Source organism: Cajanus cajan, chromosome 2, assembly GCF_000230855.2.
Source record: "Cajanus cajan strain Asha chromosome 2, NIPB_CcT2T_4, whole genome shotgun sequence".
Classification (NCBI taxonomy): Eukaryota; Viridiplantae; Streptophyta; class Magnoliopsida; order Fabales; family Fabaceae; genus Cajanus; species Cajanus cajan.
The window spans coordinates 45033170-45057298 of record NC_138518.1 but is presented as its reverse complement, the minus strand read 5'-3'; the positions used below and the strand labels follow the sequence as shown (position 1 = coordinate 45057298).

The 24129-nt window shown below is 29.2% G+C and overlaps 1 protein-coding gene across 1 annotated transcript; it reads left to right on the top strand.

The window, feature by feature from the left end:
* The first annotated feature begins 10139 nt into the window (after window positions 1–10139).
* Window positions 10140–13048, top strand: LOC109793510 (uncharacterized). Its single transcript, XM_020352974.3, has 3 exons — window positions 10140–10223; window positions 10909–11855; window positions 12506–13048. Exons 2-3 carry the CDS (start codon window positions 10917–10919, stop codon window positions 12509–12511), a joined length of 945 nt encoding a protein of 314 aa, XP_020208563.1. The 5' UTR covers window positions 10140–10223; window positions 10909–10916; the 3' UTR covers window positions 12512–13048.
* Window positions 13049–24129: the final 11081 nt, after the last annotated feature.

The window sequence follows — 24129 nt, the reverse complement described above, 5'->3', positions numbered from 1 at the left end:
ATTCGCATTTATTACACCAATTAAATTACTTACTTGAACGTGAAAGTATTTTTTACAAGTATATTTCTTTTGGCTTAACAAAGCAATCAGCTCAGAGAATGAGGAAAAGAGAAGGCATCAAAGAGAAAGAAGACGAGGTATATCTCGGTACAAGTACAATTTTGATCAATACTTTTTTCCAAACTTAAGGACATAACAACATATATATAATAATAATGGAATGAAACTCAAACATTAGTCTTAGTTTTCCTGTGCAATTGATTTCTCATGTTTTTTTTTTCACATCCAGTAATTGTAAAATTTGTTAATGTTACTGCCTTATGAAAGTTTCTGCAGGAAAATAAAGAGTAGACCTTATGTTTCAATTTGTACTTATTATTATACTATACTCTGACATGGTAAATTTTCTTGGACTTTGTGCGAAAACAGATATAACAATGTTTTAAGCTTTCATTTCAATCTTGTTTACTCGTGAATATCATATATATGCATGCCCTCCAACTATTGTTGATATAGTGGCTGTTGTTTGTACGTGAGTTTAAATATTCTCTATGTATATGATGATCCTTGTATTTCTTGTGTTGTTTGATTTTGTCTGTATGTGGTGTGTTTATATATAGACGACTGAATACATTGAAAATGTGTTTCAAAAGGGAGGTAAATTTGAATGAAACTCAATTGTATTATGTTTTTATTGAAGTGGGAAAGCATATCATAAAATGTAAAGGTAGATGTGCACTTAATTACTTGACATAGAAACCCCATTTAGGAGCTTGGTAACAACAATTACGAGTCTTAGCTTTTGTGAGTGCTTAAACTTATTGAGCCGAAATTGGGTTTAAGAATCATTATGGGATATGGGAGTCTTTCCAATAATAAATGTCCTTGAGTTCTAATGTAGTTTTATGTGCCCTCAATGCTGTTGTAAAATATAGAACTGTAGTTTCTAAAGATGTTCACATTTTGCTTAAATACAATTAGCTAAAGAGTATGTGTTTATATACTAAAGTGTTTCTATCACTTTTTAAAGGAAATGGATGGGTCATGGGCTCTTGCGCATGAGTATGGCATTGTGGGCATATCACAATGTAAATTTGTTGATTTACCTCATTGAGTGGAATGAGACTTAAGCCACTTGAAAGTAAATAAGGGATGGTAACTCAATCTTTGTAATTAGAGGTTTTATGAATAAGTTTTACATGGATAAGAAAATGTCACTTGCCAAGTCTACTAGCACTAAATTAATTTTAATCAATATTTAGTCTCTTTCTATGATGTGAAAAAGTGTTAAGAGTTGCATTAATGAAGTTAGGTTTTATAGTTTAACTTTAAAAGAGAGCTTGACATTTTACAAAATTTTTAATAATTTTCATTTCTCTTTTGGATGGTGAGTGATTTACGACGTATATTTGATAAAATCATCTATATGAGTGTTAAATGGGATCACTTGTATGAGATCTTAGTTAGATCATTAAAGTACTCATGAATATTAGGCAAACGTATGGTCTAGTAACGCAAAACAAGGATAATGGCAAAAAAAATGTGGGGGTTTAATGTGATTGGTAGATCGCTATTGTATATAGTGTTTTTGGTTCATATAGTTTTGTTATATCAATCTCACTAGCTATATGTTAACTCTAAGGGCAGTTCATATAGTTTGGTACACTAATGTATTACAACTTATATAAGAATCGATTATTCTTCTATCTTTTCTTTTATTTAATAAAAAAAGTAAATTATACTTGCACCCCTATGCTTTTTTGAAATTACACTCAACATCCTTTCGTTGCTTGGACATATAGTGAGACTTCTTAAAAGTTAAAAAAATGTTATATTGTCCCTAACTCACAATCAAGTATATTAATATATTTGTGTCATGTGTCTTGCACACGACTTATAATAATTTTTTATTTTAAAAATGACATTCACCTTCTACATTAAAAAGGGCATTTTGGAAGAAAAAATCATTAAAAATCATGTACTAATCACATGACACGAATATGTTAATAGACTTGATATTATTTGTGAATCAAAGGATATTACAACATGTTTTCAATTTTAAAGAAATTTCACAATAAATGCAAATAATAAGAATATCGGATGTAATATTGAAAAAACATAAGGAGTATCAAATGCAATTTCTAAAAAAATTAGAAAAATAATGTAGCATCTTTTTAGTTTTTAAGGAATTTCACTATCCATGCAAATAACATAAAAAGTATCGGATACAATTTAAAAAAAAAATAAATAAAGATTTTGCGAGTGTATAATTTATTTTATAAAATAATTTTCTTATCCTTTAAAATACATGGCAGATTATTGTAAAGTATAGAGGTGTGATATTTCAAGATACAAGAGTTATGCACTGCTTGTAACAACAATAAAAAGAATATGCTTATATACTAAAGTGTTGTTTGTAACACTTTCTTAAGAGACAAGCAATTTGTCAAATCCCGTATATGTGTGCAAATATGGGCTCCCAGAATATTTTTATTTTCGATTACATTATATTTAATTTTTATTTATTGATAATTCTTATCCGAACGTGACGGTTGTTTGGGCTAAATCTTTTGACTTGATTCTTCTTGTTCATTTTTTTGTTGAGATTACCGGCTTTTATTGAATTCTCAAATTATTATTTATTTATTAAATCATATTTGACTTGACCAAGTCTTTTTAACTGAGTTTGTTTGCTTCTGTTTTGAAAATGAGAGTTTTCTTTACAGTTGTATTTTTCCATGAATATCTCTATATTCTCAATCAGTTTTGGGAGCCAGCTTGACCTCCTTCGCTTATAAATAGTTGTGTCTACTTCACTTAAAAAATAAAAAAATAATAAAAAAACTCTTTCATTCTCAACTTTCTCTCATTTCTTTAACTACCATAAATTTAACTTGTGTAATCCAAACTAAAATTTATAATAAATAATATATTTAAATAAATATTATGTTTAAGTATATAATATTTTAAATTTATATAAATAGATATTTTAAAAGATATAAATTATATTTTAAATTTTTGATAAATAGTTTATATTGTAGCATAATATTATTTTTATTTATTGATGATTTATTCTAAAAATATTAAAATTTAAAGAATAAATAGTTATGATAAATAATAACTGAATTAGATAAGAAGTTAAAAGTCTCATAAAAATGATATCATTGAGGAAAAGTCCCTAAAATTGTTTTCGTACAAGATAAAGGTTTGTGTTTAATATATATAGAAAGTTGATTTATTTATTAATAATTTATTTTAAAAATATTAAAATTTAACTCATAAATAATTATGATAAATAAAACTAAATTAGATAAGAAGTTAAAAAATTCCTGAAAATACTCTTATTAAAGAAAAGTACTCTCGTACAAAATAGAAGTTTGTGTTTAATATATAGGAATTGATATAGGTATACAAAAATATATTTAATTACACATAAAGATAAACATCTAACATGTTTTTACACTTTGTTTAAAGACTAATTACCATGATTGTAAATTCGTGAAGTAACATCTTATTTACATGAACTTAATGGAGTAGTTGGGAGGAAAACTAAATTCCTTAAGAAAATGATAAATACCTTGTTGATTTGTTCTTCAACTCCTGACAACTAATTAATGAGGGAGAAACCATTTTAACTGCATGTTTCCTACAAAATAAGATATCCCATTAGAGGACTAATAAAACACCCTACAAGTTATGGAAAAGGACCTAACCTAAAGCATTTGAGAGTATAGGGGTGCCTAGTTAAAGTTCTATCACTTGATCCTAGCTAAGAAAAGGAAAATAGGGCCTATGACTTTTGATTATATGTTCATTGTTTATGTTGAATGGTATTCCTATAGATTTCTTGTCATTAAAAATAGCTTGATTGATTGTAATATCATAGCAGAAATAAGGAATGTTGAATTCTTTAAAGATACCTTTCTTTTTGAGGTATAGTACTAGTTCTAGTCAACCTTTGCCATTAGAACCCTCTAGTAAATCTATCTTTGTGGCCTTAAGGAGAAGTGAAAGACAAAACAAAGAGTCATCTTTTGTGTATAATTTTTACACCTATCTAGTTGAGAATGATATTATGAGTTTCTCAGAAGCTATTAGTTATGTAGATGCAAAGTTTTGCGAAGAAGTTTTTCGGATTGAAATTGATTCTATTAAGAAAAATAATATCTAGACTTTAGTGGACTTACCTAAAGAAAAAAAAAAACATTGGGATTTTTGGATCTTTAAGAGAAAGTAGAATCTCAAATCCATAGAGAAATACAAGACTAGAATATTAGCTAAAGAGTTTACTCAAAAGTAAGATATAGACTACTTTCATACTTAATTTCGTATTGTCAAGGTTCTCTATCTAAGTATTAATAACTTAATTTAACATCTAGCTATTTGCTTGTGATACATCAGATGGATTTTAAAACTGTTTTCTTGAATGGTGATTTAGAGGAGGAGCTTTATATGGCTCAACCTGAAGGGTGTGTGGTTTCTGGTCAAAAAGACATATGTGCGAACTTTTAAAATCCCTATATGGTTTAAAACAAACATAAAAAAGTGGCATGAAAAATTTGATCAAGTTTTACCTTGTTATGGATTTTCTTCTAGTAATGCTAATAGAAGGGTGTACACCAAGTCTATGAACAATGACTATGTTATCATATGCTTATATGTGGATGACATGCTTATTTTTTGGTATTTTTAATGAATGTGATAAAGAAAAGATGGAACGATTTCCATTAGTTATATGAAGTCATAAGGAAATTTAGTAGATCCTTTGACAAAACTCCTAGGAAGAAAAATGATATTTGAAAGAGAGAGGATCGAGACTATATAGCCACTTGAAAACAAACAAGTAATGACAACCCAACCTTTATGATTAGAGTTCCAATGAATAAGATTCACATGGTATGAACAAGTCACTTATTAATTTGGTTAATACTAAATTGATTTTAATCAATTTTATGATTATGTGAAAAATTGTTGCAAAATATAGAGGTGTGGTATTTCAAAAGGCAAGAGTCTCACATTGTTTGAAACAACTAAAAAGTATGTGTTTATATATTAAAGTGTTTAAATCCAGCAATTTGCCCCTTTACTTGGGTGTGCAAATATGGGCTATGAAAATATTTTTTTCTATTATATTAAAATTAGCTTTCTTTTTTAATTTATCTAGAAACCTTATTTGAATGTGACAATCTTTTAAGTTAAATCTTTTGACTTGGTCCTTATTCACTATCTGTTGAGATTATCAGTTATTGAAATTTTAATAATTATATTTAATTCAATTTCAATTTATTTATTTATTTATTAAATCAATTTTTATTTGATTAAGTCTTTTGGATGTACTTGACCAAGTCTTTTTAACCAATTGGTTTGTGTCTTTTTCAAAACATTTGAAAAATAGTTCCTAAATGGTTATATTTTCTTTTTCAAGAATATCTATGAATTGTTGATTGTTTTTGGGAGCCAACTTGAGCTCCTTCGCTTATAAATAGAGGCGTCTATTGTTACACCTTCTAAAATAACATGTAAATAATATAAAACTAAAATATTTCATGTGAAATAATAAGTTCAAAATCCATATAGGTAAAGAGGATTACAATACTAACATAAACTAAATTTAATGAAAATAATAAAATTATAAAGGAATTAAAATCAAACTACTCAAATTAAACAACATGAATCAAATCCTAACTATAAGTCCTGATGTCACATGTTCTATCAGAGCAAAATTCAACATTGAGGACTAAACCTAATGACTAACATCTTCAACACCATGTTGATTATAACCTGCAAAAACCACAAGAAAACTACACAAAGAAAGGGAGTGAGAAATATTTTACTCCGACTTATAGTACAGGAATCTAAACTAGCTAGTCAAATACAAACAATGGATACAATAAGGTATAGCATGCACAGATAAACAATTTCATCATAATTATTCATTCATAACATAATAAGCAATAACAAATAAGATTAAAATGCATTATGCAATGAGCATAGACCACATGTTAACATGCATGTGACGCTAGTAAAAACATCACACTTGTACATTGTTGCTAACAATATACGTAGAGTAGTCAAGAAGTACATGTTGAGTCACATCCTTTGTGCACTCTTACTAGAAGGACATATACTACCATATACTGATCAAGATAACTAAGTTGTCCATGATACATCTCATGCTCGCAAGGGCAAGATTGGAACTTCCAAACCGAGTTATTCCTAAGGTTGGTTCCCAAGCTTTTATACAAAGGACTTTTCTTGATGTTGTATCCCATATTGTACTAAAAGAAATACTTTTATGCATATGATGCATGTCAAACAAACTATATGCATTATATTCACATGGCTCCATAATTTCAAATCATACATATTCATCACATCACATTACTCATCATTCATGTTCATATATTCATATATAAATATCAATTCACATCAATATCAAGATAATAATATAGAATTACAACACGAAATTTAATGAAAGAACACTACAAGAAATTTTGAAATTACAGATGACCAAAATTCGTGGATAACACTTCATTTCTGATGGATTACAGACGGACAATAATCCGTCGGTAAACTTCTCGTCTAAAACATTTACCGACGAATTATAATTCGTGGGTAACTTTCCGAGGGAATTACCCGCGGATAAAATCTGTGGGTATTTTTGATAATATTTTTAAAAAATCATTTCAAAATTATATTAAATAACACCCTTATTTAGTGCAACATCCCTCATATCTAACCTTCCAGCAGCTCCAGTACTCCACGACACTTCATGTAACTTTTCATTGGTCAGAATCCTTCACCGATTAGAATATTCATTCGCTTTTAGGATCAAAGATTGACCCCACAAACCCCACAATTCAACACAAGACTTTTTAACTTGCCCTGTCGTCACTCGTACATTTTTCTGGTAAACTTCCCAGAAGGTCACCCATCTCTAAATTATTTCATGTCATGCACGTTTAACTATGAAGTTCTTAAGGAATAAGCTACCAAAGTGTAGATGCATCTCATTGGTATAAATAGTACAAATTAATTCCTTTAAGTCATCCTCAACTATACAATCTCATATTTGTACAATATTTGGATCCTCTCATTCCAGTATATTTCACAAACTACAATATAATATAATACTATAATTTTTATTTAAATTAAAAATAATAATATTTTAGTATGTGTATTCACAAGTTATATTTTTATTATATATAATTAAAATTTATAATAAATTATATATAAAAATAAATATTATAGTTAAATCAATAAATTATATTTAAAATTTATATAAATATATTAAATTAAAATTAATAACTAATCAAAGAATAATTAACTTCTATATATAAAGCACAAATGTATTTCTTGTGCCACAAACGTTTTTAGAGACTTTTCTTTAACTAGAAGAATTTTATATATTTTTTAATTTTTTTATCTAATTTATGTTTTATTTATCATTATTTCTTATAAATTAATTTTACTATTTTTAACATAAATTATTAATAAAAAAATAATTAACCATGGATTTATCCGTCGATAATTACCCACGGATACATCTGTGGGTAATTATTTAATTTATTTTTTATTTATCATAATTACTTATAAAGTAATTTTATTATTTTTAACATAAATTATTAATAAAAAATAATTATTCACAAATTTATCCTTCGATAATTACCTACAAATTTATCCATCGATAATTATCCACGGATACATATGTGGGTAATTCTATGAGTAATTATCTAATTTAATTTTTGTTTATCATAATTACTTATAAATTAATTTTATTATTTTTAAAATAAATTATTAATAAAAAATAATTACTCACAGATACATCCGTCGGTAATAATGTCAATAATTTCGTGGGTATTGTTGATAATATTTTTAAAAATCATTTTGAAATTGTATTAAATAATAATCTTGTTTATTAAAACCAGTATATAGTTCAAAATTGGTAAAATTATTATAAATATTAAAAAATTATCTTTCAATTTTAGACTATCATGCATCAATATCATTTTACTAATTATATATTTCTCAATTTAAATAAAATTAACTATATAATATTAAAATATATTGATAGTAAATTATTATTTTATACTATCATTTAATTATAAATTATATATATATAATTGTTTGTATGGTAAATTAATTAGCATGAGAAAATTAGTTAAGTATTTAAGCATTTAATTTGTTAATATTTTTCATTAAATTTTTTAAAGTTACCGACGATTTTTTTTGCATTTTCTACAAACAACATTTTAGACAGATAATCCGTGAGAAACATCTGTCTGAAACATCATAATTTTCCTACGAAAAAAATATGTGGGTAACATTCATATGAAATTTTAGACAAAAAAATCTGTGAGTAATATCCGTCGGAATCATTGATGTTTCAAACGGACACATATCCGTTAGAACAATCCATCGGTAATGTCATTTTTCATACGAATATTTATCCGTGAGAAAAAGTCTGTCAGTAATGAGTGTTTTTTTTTTTGTAGTGGGACAAGGGATTTGTAGACAGGACAAGGCCCAATGACACATACCTCGTGCTTGGAACGATACCTCTAAAGAACCATATTGGTCTCTATCTGAATCGTGTCCAACATGACTGACCCCAGGCTCAACGAGAACATCGCCAAGAGCCCTTTAAAGTGTCAACAACACCTTGTGTGAGTTAGCTCACGCTTAGAGAAAGTGTGACACGAACCCCTGGAGCTTCTGCACCCAACAAGGGTTTTCCCACTCCTAGCATGAGAGACCCCAAGAGCAAACTCTACCTGATGGCCATCAAGTGGCACTTGACGACATATCAAAAATAACATGCATAAGAAAAACACAAATTACGGGTTACACTTGAAATTACCAAAACATATTCAACTAATAAACATGTTTTCTAGCATACAATTAACATTCCATATTACTCAATTTACATATACAACCAATATTTTCACACTACTATCACAATAATTTCACTTAGAGTTTCCCAGGATAACCCACAAGAATCTTAGATCATATAGTTACAATCCAAAACATACAATTGATTAATTATTCTAACAATTCATGTTATTAGTTATGAGTAAAAAGAACAAGAGACAAAATAAACACATTTAGGGAAAATCATTCGTGCATATGCATACAACATACACAAAATTGGGACCAATCCCATTACTTAACATGAAATTTACTCTTATTTATAAACATGGTTGGTTATCTTACACAATAACATTTTTAAGTATTAGTGAAAACATTTTAAGACATTTTTTTATAAAAAAAAATTTAGAAATTCTTTTAACTTCTTATCTATTTCAATTTTTATTTATCATATTTATTTATAATTAATTTTAATATTTTAAAATAAATTATCAATAATTAAAAATAATTTTGTTATAATATATATTATTTATCATAAATCTAAAATATAATTTATATATTTAAAAATATTTATTTATACAAATTTTAAATAATTTATATATTCAAAAATAATACTTATATATATATGCACTTTATTATAAATTATATATATATATATATATATATATATATATAATAGACATTTAGCCTATAGACAAAAGTACTACACAGAGACGAAAATACTAGATTAAATTTGCTGATAATTAAATTCGGTAAAATGTATATCTATAATTTATAATACAAAACTAATAACATATTTTTGTGGTTACAAATTTATAAACTACTTTATCTTTATAATTATTTTTAAGCCACTTTTTCCTACTGTCTCTCTCCTATTTTTATTTATTTAATTTCTATTTTTATAATTTGCGTAATTCTCCGACTAATCCCTCATTTATTATTATTTTTTTATTTTTTAATAGTGATATTTGGCGATTCTCCTCTTCGTATATATAAGAAAATCCAATTGCAATATTGGGTACAATTCCTCTCCCTTGGTCTAAACGATGTCGGTTTCTGCGAACTCAATCATTGATTCGAGTGACAGCACCACACCACTAAGTTCCATACACGTGACACGCCTCCTGCGGTATCGGGTAATATAACTAACTATAACTCAAAAAAAAAAAAAAAAAAAAAGACTACAAATTCCATCAACGGCTATGATTCGTCAGGTGTACCGTGGCAGAATCTTGACCGTTGATGGACTAATGGTTCTCAAGATCTTGATCTCTCTGATTTATTTACAGTCATAAGCACCTCTATCTCTCTTTCTAAGTTTTCTCAAGTTTCAATTCAACCATCACTGATCTCAGGTACTTCTTCATTCCCTATGAAATTTCCATTTAATTAACTGTAATTTTTCTCTGTAAGGATCTCCTTTTTGCCCAATTGGAAGCATTTTGGACATTTTTATGTTTTGGATATTTGTTTGTTGGTGTCTTAGAATGCGATCATTGATTAAGTTGTGGTATTTTGATTCTGGGTACACTTCATCTTGATCACCGGAAATCCATTGAAAAATTAGGAAGTATTAAAAAAGTGAACCAGAGTCTAACTCATAATTTTAGTGTAATCCCGAGATGGATTTTGATGCATTTTTGGAAACTGGTGATCAAGAAAAAAAAAAAAAAAAAAAAAAAGCTTTTTATTTCTATTTGTAATTTCATGAATAATTGCAAAAGCACTACTTTATTTTTGCTTTGTTTCATGTTTTCAAATAGTAGCTAAAAAACCATTTTGATATTTTACCCTTTTTTGTATATATTTGTAAACAGGAAACGCTGCAAATGTTTGTAACTTTGAAAATAGAAAATGCTTTTGTCAAGATTTTGTAACCCTGTGTTGTGATTTGTGAATAATCTGTTTGTATCCATATCTAGTGCTGATGGGTGCAGTGTTTCTTCTGCAAATTATTGATGTGCAAAGTTAACTTGTCACTGTTTTTGCCTTTGATTTGTTGTGATGGATCTTGCCCTACTGATTTGCTTTATCATTTAGTATTAGATATGTCTACATCTAATAAGCCTGAAGTGGTGGAAAGGGGTGCTAAGGATGAAAAGCCGAAGGAAGAGGATGAGAAGGGTGGATTTCTTGACACAGTGAAGGATTTCATTCAAGACATTGGTGAGAAGATTGAGGGAGCAATTGGGTTTGGGAAGCCAACTGCAGATGTTACAGGGGTGCGCATTCCAAAAATCAATCTTGAGAAGGCAGAGCTTGTAGTTGATGTTCTCATAAAGAACCCAAATCCGGTGCCAATTCCCCTAATTGACATAAACTACTTGATTGAGAGTGACGGGAGGAAACTAGTTTCGGGATTGATACCGGATTCCGGTACAATCCATGCACATGGAGAGGAGACAGTCAAGATTCCTCTCACTTTGATTTATGATGATATAAAGAAAACCTATCAGGATATCCAACCAGGAAGCATTATTCCTTATAGGGTGAAGGTTGATCTCATTGTGGATGTTCCTGTCATTGGAAGGCTCACTCTACCTTTGGAGAAAACTGGAGAAATTCCCATTCCATACAAGCCTGATGTTGATCTTGACAAAATTCAGTTTGAGAGGTTTTCTTTTGAAGAGACAGTTGCTATTCTTCATTTGAAGTTGGACAACAAGAATGATTTCGACCTTGGCCTCAATGCCCTTGATTATGAGGTCTGGCTTGGTGATGTTAGCATTGGAGGAGCAGAACTTTCCAAATCTGCTAAGCTTGTGAAAACTGGGATTACTGACATTGATGTTCCAATCACCTTCAGGCCTAAGGATTTTGGGTCTGCACTTTGGGACATGCTTAGAGGAAGGGGTACAGGCTATACTATTAAAGGACATATTGATGTTGACACTCCCTTTGGAGCAATGAAATTGCCCATCACCAAAGAAGGTGGCACTACCCGGCTCAAGAAGAGCAAGGAAGATGGTGGAGATGATGATGATGAGGTTTGTTAACTTCCATTTTCAATGTTTCTTAAGTGCATGTTCTCCAGAAAATTGCACGTGTTTTAGTGTATTATATATTTGTATGCATAATATTGTCGGTCAATCATAAAAACAATAAGTAATACCACTTATTTATTTTGGTGTATGGGATGTATATATATGTTATGCTTGTTGTCATTGAAAATTTTAAAATTTCTTTTTAAAAATTGATTTAATTGGTCAAATTTTGATGGCATTAGTATGCAAATCAGTCCAGGATGTTATCTGCAATGCTGACAACAAATATAGCAGTTCTCAATATTTTACATTTTAATTCACTCACTATTATCTTGCATATTTTCCTGAGTATAGTTTTTACGGTGTTGGCAATATCATATTCTATCTCAGACTTTATCATCAGTTGAGAAGTGAAGAACATGATAGCACCAGATAGCCTGTACTCTTTGAAATTTCAATATTTCGACATTCATTACATTAGGGGCCTATCTTGAATTCAGATCTGCAATTCTTGTTTGGTAGAGTATGAAAATAGACATACTATAGACGGTCAGATATTAGTCTAAAAATAATGAACTTCTTAGTAGAGATGGTGAAGAATCTAGTAATTTTCTTGTGCTGTAAATGTAAGCCTTTAATGTTTTCTTTTGCAGGAGTGAAGAAGAAATGGCATCAAGTTATTAGTATCGGTTATTTTATTTACTTGGTGTATAGGTCCATTAGAAAGTTAAGAAAAGGGACATGAACTTAAAGGCACTAATCTTAGTTTCATGGTTATTTATGTATCTTGAGAGTTCAAGTTTGACGTTTGAAATGGATGGTTGTATTTATGGTTAGATGTGTGGATATCAGTTTGACGTTTGCCCTTGCTCTTGAAGCCACGTTCCTGATAGAGTACGTAATTCCTGATCAAATTCAAAACAATGCAGAGGTATCTTTTAAAAGCATGATTATAATTTTGTCAATCTTTTGGGTCCTAAATAAACTGTGTGTGGTTACTGGTTCTGTACCTTTTTGAATCTCAAGGGGAAGAGTGTTGTAGAGTGTTTTGCTATTGACGTCTTCTATTCAAAATTAATATTTATATAATTGTTAATTTGCTATTCTCAGCAATGTATATTTTATGAGATGTTATCCAAACTTTATTATGTAATGTTTAAATTTCATTTAATGGCACATATTTATTTTATATTTCATATGTTATGTTTCACTAGGTTAGTATAATACTTAGTCTTAAATTTCACAAGGAGCTGATCATTCACTAAGACTAATTTTTTTGGGAGGTCTAAGGGCACTTAAAAGTATGTTACCCCTTCTCAACCAATTATTTCCGTACACAAGTTAATTTTGAATTTCTGACCATTTTGTTAAAAAATTCAATCTATTAATACTCGAACCAACTACTTGTAGTTGTTGGTTGTGTACTACTCATGATATTCTTTCTCCTTCTGTTGAGGAAAGTGTGACAATTTCACTTGATTGTAGTACTAACGTAAATATAGTTCAGTTTATCCATTCTATTCATGAATCTCTTTTGTTCAATTCTTTGGGATGTTCAGCCCAAGAAATCAGTTTTTATGCTAGGAATGTAATTCTTGATAGTGATGACAGTGAGATTTATTTCATTTGATATATCTCATCACTTTCTAAAATATAAGTTCTAATAGATTTAGTAGGTAGTTGAATCCTTTTCACATTACCCTATTTTTCCCTTTTTAGTTTTTACGTTGTTACCATTTCCTATTTCTTTCAATTTTCACATGCACTCAAATTGTGGTATTGGCGATCGACGGTGTTATAGGCGCATGTGACTTCTTTGATAATATCAAAAGTGTTAAGTTTGACAAAATTTTTTTTCTTCAAGCACTTCCTTCCCTTTCTCAACATTCACATGTTCTCACTAGTTCTAGCTTATTCCGTAAATATACTTTCAAAAAGTACAACATAATTTAATGTTTTAGAAAGTACCTTGCAAAATATTAATTTTAGTGTTCTAGGAAGTATTTTTTAGAATAGTGAAATTACTATTTTGAAAAATACTTTTCAAAATTGTATTTTTTTTTACATATATAGTTTCAAAAAATACTTTCCAGAATATTAAATATATTGTTTCAGATTTGTTTTCTTTGAATTATGTAAAACAAAAATACTTATGGAAAGTACTTTTTAGAACACTAATTTACTATTCTAGAAAGTAATTTCCAGAATACTAAAAGCAAACTTCTAGGAAGTATTTTTTTGGAAGTATGAAAAAAAGGTTAAGTTCAACGGAATACCTTTGTTGTATCTTATTTATTGTATACATTAAATTCAACCGGTTGTTTGTTCATGTTGTGCATAAGTAATATTAAATGATTACAAAAAAATATAAATAAAAAATATAATTTAATATATTTATTTGTACATTGTATTGAATGTAGGGAAAATGAAGGTTGAGTGAAAAATCATGATTTATATAGATGATAGAGTTGAAAATAAAAATAAAATTTTAAAAATACAAAGACGAGATACGTTCTATCTTGATTGTCAGATACGAAAAATAAATAAAAAATGAAAAAAGAATGAAATTAAGAAAGAGTAACTAGAAGAAGAATATATCCATTGAAAAATTATCTAATATATTGTTTGCTTTATAAATAGATGTATATCCGTGCATAATTTCTCATGAATATATTTGTAGGTAACATTCGTATTATTTTTAAAAATTCATTTTAAAATTATATTATTAAATTATTAATAAACTTGTTTATAATGTTATTAAATAAAAATAAAAATAATATAAAAATATTAATCTAATCATAATAATATAAATTTAAATAAGTTCATCTATTCATATAACATATTAATTATTTGAAAATAGTTTGGTTTTTAAAATCTAGACCATAAATCAAAACATAACAAAGTAAAGATAGGAAAAAGTAGTTCTTCATACACCCAATATAACAAAAATATTTAATACAACCAAGCAAGGGGAAAATAACTCTATACATGTGAAAAGAGTTTCCTCTCCAATCTGATAACTCTTTATTCCTTAAGGGCGATGTGTGACTAGCAAAACCAAGGTTTTAGAGTCTATAATAACCTTGTTATAATATGTTTTAAGTGTTGAACTTCTGTTCAGTGGTGCTTGCTGTGGCCTGCATCATTTAGTAACACCAGAGTAAATCATTGCTTATATATATTAGACAATTATGGAGTTCTAGGTTCTGCTCACCCATAAAAACACTTCTCAAATTGGAGAAATGCACTCTATTTTCATTCCTTCTATTAAGTAAACAGAAAAAGAAAAAAAAAAAAAAAAAACTTGATCTTATTTGCAACTGATCGAAAAAACTTGATCTTATTTGTTTCCAATTAAAAATTAAACTCCATAATAATGATAATAATATTTAGAATAATTGATAATAACAAAATATACTAATATTGTTTTTGAAAGTTTGGAGCCTGAGTTTGAAAGTTGCACACTCATAAATAAGTACCACCCACCTAGTGTCACAGTTCATAACAGTTTTAACCACAGTTTATAACTTTCTATTGTTTTTCTTCAGTTTTTGAGTTTTTCTTTGCCTAGCTAGAACAATATAAATGAACACATTCGGAGAATTGTCTCCATGCCATCAACATCTTATTATCCCCTTCATCCAACGGTCAAAATAGGCAATGTTTTTCGTATTCACAAACTATGATTTTTAAAAATTACAAACCTTGAAAATTATAATTCTTATAAATAGTTAAAATATATTTGATTATTTATAAAAATATTTTAAAATATTCAAACATGATTTTCGAGAATTAAAAATTTTCATGTTTAGTTATAATAGTATATATATTCTCGTATTTATAAATATTTTTAACAAAAGATATCCTTTATTAGAATATATTTATTATATATATTTATTTACTCAAATCTTATTACAAATATGGTATTCAACTATTTTAAAAAGTTGAAAACTTATTGAAATTATTTAAACACAAAATTCAACAAAAAAATGCTACATTATAATTATGAAGAATAAAAATATATTATTTCATTTTATTCAAATAAATTCAAATAAAAAATTAAAATTAAAAAGTGTTAACTAATACCATTAAAATATAGAAACAAAATAAAGTTTAATAACATTATTAAAATTGATTAGATCAAGAAATAATGAGATACAAGAAAGAGAGAAAGAGAGAAATATAGATGGGGGAGGGGGAGAGCCGGGGGGGAGGGAGAGAGAGAGAGAGGAGGAGAAGGGAAGTGAGAGTGAGAGAGATAGAGAGTGAGAAATAGAAATAGAAGGAGAGAGAGAGAAAGAAATATTTTTTGTTTTAAAATGGGATATTGTGGTATTTTTATATACATAAAACTTTTCTCTTAACTCATAAAATCAATGTAGTGGCTGACACACTAATTAAGAAATCCCTTCAAGTTTCTGCGTTGATGGTTAGAGAACTTAACTTGTTGGAGACATTTATAGACGACCTTAGCTTGGTTTGTGAGTTCACTGCTAGAAGTATTAGATTGAGTACTTTGAGAATGACCAATAGTCTAATAGATAAAATTAGAAAGGGTTAGAAGGTAGATCCTTTTTCTCTAAGGTCAGAAGGTAGATAATTTTCTATTAAGTTAGATGGAGAAGTTGAACTAAGGGAAGGGTTGTGAATTTACAGTGGGTGTAGATGGAGTGTTGAGACTTAAGAATAAATTGTCTGTACCTTGCATTCTTGATCTTGAAATGATTGTCCTTGAAGAAGGACATATGAGTAGCCTTAATATCCACCCAGAAACCATTAAGATGTACCAAGATCTTAAGAAGATGATTTGGTGGCATAGGATGAAGAGCGAGGTAGAGAAGTTTGTTTACGCTTGCTTAGTTTGCAAAAAGTCTAAGGTAGAACACCAGAAACCTTTAGGAAAGTTACAACCCTCAGATATACATGTGTGGAAGTAGGATAGTATCTCCATGGAATTTGTGGTTGGGTTACCTATAATCGCAAAAAATCTAGACTCTATCTGAGTTCTAGTGGATAGATTGACGAAGTCTACCCACTTTATCCCTATCAACATTAGGTATCCTTTGGAGAGATTGACCAAGTTATACATAGGTGAGATATTGTGAGGTTTCATTAGATCCCCGCTAGCATAGGTTTTGATAGAGACCTTAGGTTTGCCTCTAGACTTTGGGAAAGATTTCATAAGTTTAGGTACAAAGCTTAGGATGAGTTTAGCTTATCACCCTCAAACAGATGATCGAATGAGATAACCATTCAATCTTTATAGGATTTGTTGAGACGTGTGTCCTTGAGCATGAGGATAGTTGGGATAGTTTTCTACCTTTGATAGAGTTCACCTATAACAATAGCTACCATTTAAATATTGGGATGATGCCTTATGAAGCACTTTATGGTAGGAGATGTAGAACACCTTTATGTTGGGTAAAACAAAGAAATAGTTTCCTGGGGTAGTTTACCAAAGCACTAAGAAGGTAAAGGTAATCCAAGATAGGATGAGAACAACCTAGAGTAGACAAAAGAGCTATCATGATAAGAGACCTTGAGTTTAAAAAAGAAGATCATGTATTCCTAAAGGTAACTCCTTGGACTGGAGTTGGTAGAGCACTTAAGTCCTGCAAGCTTACTCAATGATTCATTGGTCTCTACTAAATCCTTAAGAGGATTGGTGGTGTAGCGTATCAAATTACTTTGCCTCCATCTCTTTCAAAGTTGCATAGTATCTTTCATGTTTTCCAACTTAGAAAATATATTCATGACTCATCCCATATTGTATTCATTTGAAGGATAACTTCACCTATGAAGCTATTTCTTTGAGAATTGAGGATAAAAGGGTGAAACAACTAAAAGGTAAGAAAATTCCTTTAGCCAAAATTATTTAGGGAGGAAATATTGAAGAAAGCACTACATGGGAGTTAGAAATCAGATGTGGGAAGTCCATTCATTTTTGTTTGTTTCATCAGGTAATTTCAAGGATGAATTCTAAGAATGAGGGGAGAGTTGTAACACAATGTTTTTCTTATTGAAGATATTTTCTTTATTATTAATTATTATATTTTGTTTTAAGTAATTATGTTGGTTTAATAATTTTTTTATACGGGTATATTGTGAGGTTTTATAAGTAAAGGTTCTATTAGTTATTTATTTATTAAGGAAAGGGATTTTGAATAACTATGGTTGATGTTTTTAACTAAGGGGATAAAGAGAGGTTAAATTTTAAGAAAAAACATTTTTCCCTTAATCAATTTTACACTTCTTTTACTTTCACGTACCAATTTAATTAATTTGTACTTCAAAGTTCAGAGAACCTGAAGGAGAAAGAAACCACTCGAGTCTTACATTCGTTGTCTAGTGCTTATCAAGATAAAAAAGTGAGTGAGAAATCCTGTTCTGGATGTGAGATTGTATGCAAGGTAGTGGGATGCAAGTTCTTCGGTTCTGAATCAGGTAGATTCATATCTGAAAGAGGTTGACAATAAGTTCTTTCAAAATGGTCTATTTGTCCCTCTGTTAGAGATGTTCAAGAAATGTCTACAATCGAGTAGATTAGCCCTAATCTTGTCTATGTTTTATGTTTATGTATAAGAGATTTTCTCCAAATGTGTATTTATCTTCTCTCTTTCTCTTTGTATGTTCTAATTGATGTAAATTATACATATTTGTTTATGATTTCCATGTTTGGCTTGTAATTATAGGTTTTGGTATTCCTATGGATTCCTATAAGAAACCCTAAGGTAATACATTGATGCTTGTATGAAGAGATTGCTTGAGTATGTAATTCAATGCATAAATTGTGTTGTTTAGAATGTTTATTACATGACTTGGGATGCTTTTATCGATTGGAATGTGAAATTTGGGATTTGATGTGCCTGTTCGCAATTTTGCGATTCTATAGCATGTGTTGCTTTTGATATGGCTTCGAGTGTCACATGAGGCACATCGGGTGTCGTCAAGACTGAGATTAAAGTTTTACTCTTGGAGTCTTTCATGCTGGGTGTGGGATGACCCTCACGAGCATGGAAGCTCCAAGGGCTCCTTGTAACGCTTCTACCAAGCGTGAACTAACTCTTGTCGAGCATCGATGCTGCAAGGGCTCCTTATTGTGTTTTTTCCTGGCATGAGCTCGATCACACTGGTGGTATCATGCCAAGCAAAATTAATATGTATATGGATCTATATGTATGTATATGATTGGTTGATAAAGGGCATGATATGATAAGACATGTGATTTGTGAATTAATAATATAATGTGAATTTTTATGCATAGAGTCTATTTGACATGCATCATATACATAAAAGTTTTTTTTTAAGGATACGATATGGAATACACTAACAAGGAAGATCCCTTTATGTAAAAGCTTAGGGATCAATTTTGGGAGATAACTTGGTTTGGATGTCCCAATCTCACCTTTTGTGTACATGGAATATATTTTACGCAACTCAATTATCCTAACCAGACCTTGATATATAGTATATCTTCCTAGTGAGAGTGTGTTGAAAGTGTGTCCCAACTGTACTCCTAAGCTACTTTGTGTGTTGCTAGCAGCAATACACCATGTGATGTTTTATTGGTGTCACATGCATGATAACATGTAGTTTGTACCTATTGCATATGCATACTATTGTCATGTGGTATTTATTTATGATGTGTGAATGAATGAAATATGTTATTATTATTGCTAATATGCTATGTTACTTATATGCCTTTTTTGTATTTGGCTATTCAGTTGCATTTTTGCACCGTGAACTAGAGTGAGATGTTTCGCACTTCCTTTGCTTTGTGTTGTTATCCTTTTGTTGTATTGTAGGTGATCATTAGCATGAGATTAAGGATATTGGTGATGAAACCTAGTCTTCAATGATGGGTTGTGCTCGACATCGAGACATAGTTAGACTTAGTTAAAAGGTTGCTTCTATTGATTTATTTTGGAAACATTAGTTTTATTTCCTTCCAATTTTAGTTGGTTATGTTAGTTTGTTTAAGTTAAAAATGCGATACTTTTTACCTAAACACGTTTGATATTATTTATGAAAGATTATGTTATTCGTTATTAATTATTTATATACTATGACATGTGAAATAAAGGATGTCACAACTAGGGATGGCAATGGGACTCCATGGGGGCGGATAATAGTAAACCCGCCCCCGCCCCGCTAAATGAAAATTGGCCCCATACCCACCCCATATCCGTGCGGGTATCCATTAAGCGGGTATCCATGAATTTATTGAATACCCACAGATATCCATGGATATTTAAAAACTTTTTAAGAAATTTAAAAAATTATATTACAAATAATTTTAAGTTTATATTTAATGTCATTGAAATATTAAAAATAAAAATTTAATGTTAGTTTTGAATTTGTATTTAACGTTAATTTTGTTAAAATAATAATAAAAATGCAATATAATCAATAACTTAAAATACATCAATTTGACAAGTAAGTTAAAGTCTCATCACAAAGTTACAATAATTCAATCTCATAATTCCAAACGAAAGTAAACAACTTAAAGTACATAAATCTTATTGGTCCAATCAAAGCTAGAAAATTAATCAAATTACATCTAGCATAATTCTATAACATGCTTAACACATGTTAGTAACTTCATCAACCTCAATTTTGTAAGAAAATAAGATGAGAGAGTGTAGTTTTAGGGCTATGTGGTATAATGATAATTAAGATATTTAAGAAATAATATTAAACGGGTATCCGCGGGTATATCATCCTACCCGCCCCCGCCCCATTTATAAATGGGTAAAAAATTATTCGTCCCCATTATTCGCGGGTACCCAATTAACCTATCCATTTATTATCCGTAGCGGATTTTATCCGCATGTACCCGCGGGTGCGGGTATTTTTGTCATCCCTAATCACAACGTACAACTTCATAAATTCATACAATGATACAATTACTCAAATTTATCTCTCTATTATTTTATGTTTCTTTTTTGTTATTTTTTATTTGTTATACTTCTTTTGTAACTTGGTCATTGCATCATTACATTACTTCTATGAAGTTTTTTTGTTTAATGTTTAATTTTTTTAAAAAGAAATAGTTGATCAAATTTTTTTTAAGTTTTTTTACTCTATAATAGTACAAATTAAGGTTTAAATTATGTATGAATTTAGCTTATAAAATTTTAGTTATTTTTTTAGAGCTCCTAATTTTAGTAGTTTTTATTCTGCTCCTCCCAAATTTTAGTCATTTTTATTTTGATATTCTTAAAATTTGGTCCCACAATTTTTTGCCTTTTTCCATTAAATGTAAAGGTCAATATGACTAAAGGGATGAAAACCTAACAAAAAAAAACATTGTAGTATCTATGTGTGTCCGTGAGAGTGAGTTTAATGATCATCTATAATAATAGATAAAATTGATACCTGATTTTTTTTTTTGGTTCGTTCCTGGAGTATCCACCGCCGACAGCAGTGACTAATCTCCTCGCTACGTTGGAGGCACCTCAAAAGGTGGGATAGCTGACCCCAAGATTTAACGCGGCTGCATACACAAGGCAGGATTCAAACCCCTGACCTTGTTTAAGCGTGGATCAACCCCTACCGCTGAACCACACGCTTGGGGTTAAATTGATACTTGATTTTAGTATACACATCTCATTAATCTCTTTTTATCCTTTATATTTACTCATTAATAATATATATATATATATATATATATATATATATATATATATATATTTCTTTTTTTTTAATACAAGGTCAAAATAGTAACTCTAATTTTGAAAATTGTTCACAATTTTACACCCACACAAATTGCCACGTTCATAATGAGGATTAAAAGTGTCTCCCTCAAACATATCTATATCTATAGATGGTCATGATCGATGGAATAAAATTTTTTTTATCACATTACATTTAAAATATTTGTCACCACGCTCACGATATTTTTCATATTGGTAGAATAAAAAAAAAAAGGCACATTGTGTAAAAAAAATTGCAAAAATAATTAAATAAATGATAAACTTTGTGATTTTAAAAAAATTATAAAATTATAAAAATTTTGTGGTTAACTTTGGAATATTAACATAATTAAATAAATAAATTAAAATGAAAAAAATAATTAAATAAATATATAAGAGATACTAATATTTAACATTTAATCTATAACATTATATAAAAGCAATGACAGATGCACATATATGTTTGTGGGGAAGTTGCCCCCACTAACTTTTCAGATTTTCTTTTTAATATATATGATATTATATTATCTTTATTTAAAATCTAAAAATAGAAACAAAAAATTAAAAAAAATTAAGAAGTTATAAAATTATAGTTGAATTTGAGTCTTGTTACAATTATTTTTGTGTGAGAAGAAATATTTTAAAAAAATAATAATATGTTATAACAATTAACAACAACAAAAATTGTAAATCAAGATAAAAAAATTATAAATTAATAATATATGTATTTTAAGTATAAAAAAAATCATAAGTTATTATTAACCTCTTTTTAGATATTTTATATCTTTTTCTATTTTATTTTTACTTTTTTCAATTCTATTTATACTTTGAGATTGTCTTCTACCTCTAACATATTTTAAAGTGTAGAAAAGTTAAATTGGAAAAAAAAAAAAACAACAATAACAACAACAACAACTTCTTCCATCTCTGCTCTTTCATGTTTCAATAGTTAAACTATACATTTAAAGTGATCTTTGAGGTTAGTGTATTTAAAATTATTATTTTTATATACTTTATTTGAATTTTTTATTTTCAATGAGAAATTCAGTATTTTAATTTTTATTTACTCATTCTATTTTTATGTTTAGAAGAAACATTGTATGTTATGAACAATACATTAATTAAAATTATATTTTCAAGTTGAATTATTTTTCAAGTGATTGATCAACAACTTCAAGAGTTAAACAACTGTTTCACATAAGCAAATACTGAGTTGCTTCTTTGTGTTATAATGTTTAAATCCAAGAGATTCATTTTCTGCATTTGACAAGGACAAGTTTATTCATTTTGCTCAATTTTATTCTTCTGAATTTTTTCAGTTGAACTTTTGGCATTAGATAATCAACTTGAAAATTATTTTATAGATGTATATTTCGATAGTGCTTTTTCAAAATTAGAAAAGATTGGTGATCTTTTTATGAAGCTTGTGGAGACAAGAAAACATGTTGTATATCCATTGGTGTATTTTCTTTTAGAGCTAGCCTTGATACTACCAATGGCAATTACATCAGTTGAAAGAGCTTTTTCTGCTATGAATATCATCAAGAATTGGATGCGAAATCGTATGAGAGATGAATGGTCAAATGATTGTTTAGTTACTTATATATAGAGGGTTTTTGATAGTATTGAAAATGAGCAAATCATTCAATATTTTCAAACCATGAAAACTCGCAGAGAACAATTATGATTAGGCATGGCAACGGGGCGGGGCAGGGTGGGTTTTACGTTCCCTGTCCCCGCCCCTGCCCCGATACCTGTCGGGAGTAAAATCTAGGTCCCCATCCCCGCCCTCGGCGGGGTTCGGGTTTCCTCGCCCTGCCCCCGCCCCCACCCCCGCTCCTATTTTTTTTCTTCTTTTTTTCTTTTAAATAAATATGAACAATTTTAAAAAAATAAAAGAAAAGTAAAATAATATAAATTTTTACATATAAATATTTCTAATTTTGGTTTGTATATATATATAAATAAATTTTTAATTATATTATTAAGCGGGGCGGGGGGCGGGGTATGGGGGTGGGGGCGGGGGCGGGGTGGGTATTAACATCCTCGTCCCCGCCCCTACCCCCGATTTTATCAATCGGGGAAAATCCGAACCTGAACCCGAACCCGAACCCGATAAACACGGGTTTTTCCCATCCAAATCGAGGCGGGTTCGAGCGGGTACCCACGAGGGCGGGTTAGATTTCCATGCCTAATTATGATATGTATTTGTTTTTATAGAAATTTTATTTTATATTTTGACAAATTTATGTCTTTAAATATTACCCTCACTACTTAAATTTTCTAGATCCGTCACTGTATAAAAGGATTAGAAAAGTTTTGATTTTCACTTTTCTTTACCGAATTACCCATTACTTGATAGGATAATTACCTATACAACTTTCTTATTTACTTTGTTTTATTAACTACACAATTGGCCTTTATGTAAATTTTTTATTTCCACGTATCACTTGGGCTTCATATATCAGTACTCACAAAGTTTTCATAACTACGTGTGGTTACTTTGACTGTTTTACTTCTTTCCATGTTAGTTTTGATTTCTATACATCATTTGACTTCATAAATCACCCACAATGCTTCCA

Bases quoted from the DNA above. Each gene is read 5' to 3' on its own strand.
- LOC109793510 (XM_020352974.3), top strand. From the start codon at position 10,917: ATGTCTACATCTAATAAGCCTGAAGTGGTGGAAAGGGGTGCTAAGGAT.